The following is a 4,477-nucleotide window of genomic DNA, read 5'->3' as shown; positions in this document are numbered from 1 at the left end:
TAGGGAAGTCAGTAACTGTCTTGGCTATTTATGGCGACACGAGGTGGCCTTCACCGTCCTGAGAATTCTCTTTCCACCTTGCCGAGGCCATTCCTCAGACCGGCCCCACAGTGTGAGATACCCTGAGAGCTGCACCCCGAGTGCCTTTTCCTGAACTTCTTTTCCATCCCAGAAGGAGAATGGACAGAGTCACAAAGGTAAATCATCTTGATTAAAATTTTTTAGTAGCAACTTTGCCAACTCAAGTTTTAAGTCATGAGATAGAATTCCACAGACTTGGAAAATGGGGCCTTTAAAAGCCTTAATATTTATGAAGTACTCATTTTTATCTGTGATTCCTTGAGGCCCACTTTTCAGGAAGGCCGCTATTTTTAGCTTCATCTCGCATGTCGGGTCACTGAGACGTGGACAAGTGCGGAGAATCTCAGCACGGTGCCAACGTAACTGCAGCAGCACAGTTACGAGGCAGCCTAGGGGGTGGGGAAAGGTCGATTTTAGTGTCTTCCACCTTCACCTCGAACCAGTCTAATGGGGTCTTATCTCAGTAGCAGTATGGAGTGCCCATTCTCATAAAGCTTTTCCATTTTTTACATTCAAAGTAGGAATTCCACTCTTAATTTTTTAGTATAAGATGGTTTTCCACGATTAGTGATATTTACCAGAACTGTTCAGTTTTCAGAAAGGTGAGAAAAACTTTAGTTAACATGAAACTGGTGCCCAGAGTTGGGGTTCTTTGCCTGGGTCTCGTCTTTGGTACTGCATTGCGAAAACCGCTTGGAGTATTCTGTTGGAAAGTGTGTGATGTGCGTCGTGCCTCGGTGACTGTTGACGCATCACCCTCAGTTCCCAGCAGGTGGCGTTTTACTACGAGAAATAGCACGTTTACTCTTTTCAGAGCAGAGTGACCTTAGCGAGGATTCAAAACTTCTTGCCCTTGTTTCCCCATGTTTCTTTATAGAGAATTAAAGTTTTCTAAAGAAAGGGGGCGTTAGGAAGTGGTTTAGCTCTTGCTTTCCGGGTTGCTGACAAATGAGCAGTGCTTTAGCTTTGACACGCGGGAGCCTTTAGGAGCTTCAGAGGAGGAGTTCGCATGTTTGTTTTCGTCCTTTGTAGCCTTTGATATCCCCAGCCCAACAGTTCTGAATTCTGGTTGTCAGCCGTGCAGCCCCTCCTGGAGCTCAGTGGGGACAGGCCCAGCTGGCCCTTCACGGAGGAGCAGAGGTACAGCTGTGGCCTTCTGGGGTCAGCATGGAGTGTTCCGAGGGTCTCCAGGCTGCAGCCTTGGAGCTCTCTGAGGTCACTGTGCCCCCAGCACAGTTCTGTCCATCCAAGGATACGTCCCAGGAGGTCTCTTCAGCCCCCCAGGCCTGCTCCCTGCGGCGTTGGTCCAGCCCCCGGGCCCTGGCCGGCTTGGGTCCCGTGCCAGCTTTCTCATAGCCAGCATGTTGGGCGTCATAAACTGGGCCTGGCGTGTGGGTCTTGCTCTGCGGCTCCTGGCAGTGACCTCGGCCCCGCTGCTTTTGTTCTGCTGCTGCCTGGCAGACTGCCTCAGGCTTAGAGGCATAAAAAGGTGTCCATTCCTCTTCTTTCTCCTCCTCCTCCTCCTCCTCATCGTCATCATCATCATCGACTTGCATGGCGTGGGAACTCCGGCTCAGTTAGGCAGTTCTCCCTTGGGGTGTCCCGTGGGTGCAGTCGGAGCTGGGTGGGGCCGTCTCCACGGCTTCCTGACCCACGTGCACAAGTCTGGTTGTCAACTGGGTTCTCAGCAAAGGCCCTTGACTAGAACGCCTGTGTGGACTCTCCTGGGTTCCCAGGGTGAATGTCCGCAGAGAGAGCCATCGGAAGCTGTGTCACCTTTTCTAACCCAGCCTCTGAAGGAACTCATTGTCGTCTCTGCTGCATTCTGTTCGCTAGAAGCCGATTCCTAAGGCCCAGCCCCCATTCAGAGGAGGAGGATTACATCCCGAACCCTCCGGATGGGAGGGTGTCAGAGACTTTGCAGTCACATTTTAAAGCCACCACCCCACCCGCATACTTTGGGTCCCAGAAAACTGCCTTCGTTCTGGACTCGGTCTCCTTAGTCCCTTTTCAGATTTGGTCGCTGGACTCCATGACGCTGGGTAAGGGATTGTGGCGAGAATCTTCTGCCCAGTTCCTGGCTTCCTGCCAGCCCCTGTCACCCCAGCGTACCCTGAAGTTTCTGAGGATAACTGTCTGCCAGGAACAGTTACGTCTCTGATAAGTGGCCCAATTTTGCAGACAAAATAAACATGGGAGGAGAAGTACAAATAGAAGAGCCTGTGTTTTTCTACAGACCTTTCATTTGAATTTCAGCAAGGAGACCAAGGTTTTCAAGCCTTTTTTAAGTTTTATTTTGAGTTTTCTTAGGATAGCCAAGCAGGAGTGAGTCTGGCAGACACACTGTGTGTCTGTGCCCGAGGAAACCCCCGCACTGCTGCGTTGCCATGGAGATTAGAGGTTTGCACCGCAGAGCACTTGGGACTGGGGCCCTTGCCCAGTGTCACGATAGCCAGCTGTCACCACTTTGTCCCTTCCTCCTGCAACTACAGTTGTAATGACCACAAGGCACAGAGTCGCCACCAATTTAATTTGATGGTAGATGCAGGTGTTTTTTTTAACTGAATGGTTGGGTAATATCATTATTCTATGTGTCTCGATAGGAAGGTTTCGTGGATAAAGTGGGACTTCCATAAGCTTTTGAGGAGGGCAGGAAAAGTGCGCGGAGTGGGAAGTTCTTACGTGAAAAAATGGTACTAGAATAAAAACAGGTTGGCAATACAGCATGTTAGATTATTATTCTCACCTAGCCGTTTAAAAAAAAGAAACAGAAATAGTATCTTTTAGCATTTCTGGCGTTAATTGACTTGGCCCCATCAGAAAATGAGCAACTGATGACTTTTCTAGAGTTTAGAGCCCTAAATCGTATTTTTAAAAATGATGACCTATATTTATGGTTATAAATCATAATTTTTCTTCATTAGAATTTGTGGATTAGCAAAACGCCCAAAAGTTGATTTCTATCTGAATATAAAGAAGAAAGAGTCGATCCTATTGTGAAGATAGAGTGGTTTTTATACTAGGTTAGAAAAACAATTCCGTATTTTAAAATGTACCATTTTGTCTTGAGCAACCAAGGGGTCACTGAAATTAAATCTCATCTATTTAAAAAAGAAAAAAAAAAAAGCAATGCACCTAAAAGAAGGAGAGTTATGGAGGGGGAGCCTGCATGTCGCTGTGTCCCTGCCTCTCTGTGCGCTGGAGTGACAGAGCTTTCTGTGACCCTCCCTGCTGTTCTTTCAGTCGTACGTGTCTCTCGTTTAAAACTTGGGGTGCAGTTCTTTGGACTTGTGAAATATGAAGAATCTCAGTAAATCTCACTGCCATGACTAAGCTCCTTAAAATAACATCTCCGTTAAAAGTTGAGATCTCCCAAGGCTTCTTGGCTTAGAAGCTCCTGTCTCATAAAACGTCTTACTGGAGAAAAAAAGAGTCCCAGTTCTGTTTCATGCTCAGAAATAAAGTTTGTATTTTGAGCTGTGACTCAAAAGCTTACAGTAACGGTCAGTTCCTGTTTGTAGCCAGCCGAGGTGTCTCCAAGGTGATGTCGGGAGAGCAGGCTGTCGTGCTAAGTGGTGTGTCTGAAACGGCCGTAAACGTCTCAGCCGCGTTCCCTGCTGCCCTGCTGGCAGCTCCCTCAGCCGTAGAGTAATACTTTGAAACTGTTGTCAATACCAGTTCTGAGTTCCCAAGGCAGAAGTTCCACAAATAGCCCCTTATACTTAGTTCACTGTCCAGCGAGTTTCTGAGGGGAAGAGTTCCTCTGTGAGCCCTTTAGAGAGGGACTGCTTTGGTGACATTGGCGTTACCGATTTGGGAATCATTTGACCCAGCTGATGGGTCTTGGTACTTTATTCTTTATCTGCCGCTTGGGACATGCTGAGAAAGTTCACTTAATACTTATCACCACAAAATGAGATTATCAGTATTCTGTAGAATTTTCATTGTTAGAAGTTCTAGTTTATATAATGTTGAATTTTGTACATACAAAAAAGCTTTCCTAATGCCCAGTGTAGGGAGAAGGCAGTGATTCCCTTTCCCTAATCATGTTTAAGAAGTTTGAGAAACGTTTTCTGGGGATGTTCTCCAGAAGTTCAAGTGCTGGATGTAAATTTGTACAAATTCCTTTTTAAAGTTATCTTTCAATACTGAGATTTCATGGATGCTAAATAATAATAGTAAATAATAATAATAGTTTGTTATTGTGTGATATTTAGGTTTTTAAGAGTTAAAATATTTTACTTCTGCACATCAGTAAAAAACAAAAGTTTTTGAAATACAGCGTGAGTGTGGGTGATCCTCCTGGCTGTTTAGGACACAAATTAGGAGGAATGGACAACTGAGGACAGTGGCTTTTAAACGTGTGGCATGTGTCAGCCACTGGGGGAGCTTGTTG

General features: G+C 46.2%; 1 protein-coding gene across 8 annotated transcripts in view; it reads left to right on the top strand.

The window, feature by feature from the left end:
- Positions 1 to 4,477, top strand: part of ARMC9 (armadillo repeat containing 9) — a 122,408-nt gene that overhangs the window by 14,580 nt on the left and 103,351 nt on the right. For all 8 annotated transcript variants that reach the window (XM_025043209.1, XM_025043210.1, XM_025043211.1 and 5 more), the window contains exon 7: positions 173 to 197. In XM_025043209.1, coding sequence (XP_024898977.1) covers positions 173 to 197 — 25 coding nt within the window. The remainder of the gene's footprint in view (positions 1 to 172; positions 198 to 4,477) is intronic.

The sequence above is a fragment of the Pteropus alecto genome, unplaced genomic scaffold (genome assembly GCF_000325575.1).
Source record: "Pteropus alecto unplaced genomic scaffold, ASM32557v1 scaffold110, whole genome shotgun sequence".
Lineage (NCBI taxonomy): Eukaryota > Metazoa > Chordata > Mammalia > Chiroptera > Pteropodidae > Pteropus > Pteropus alecto.
This window is presented reverse-complemented; position numbering and strand designations above follow the sequence as displayed.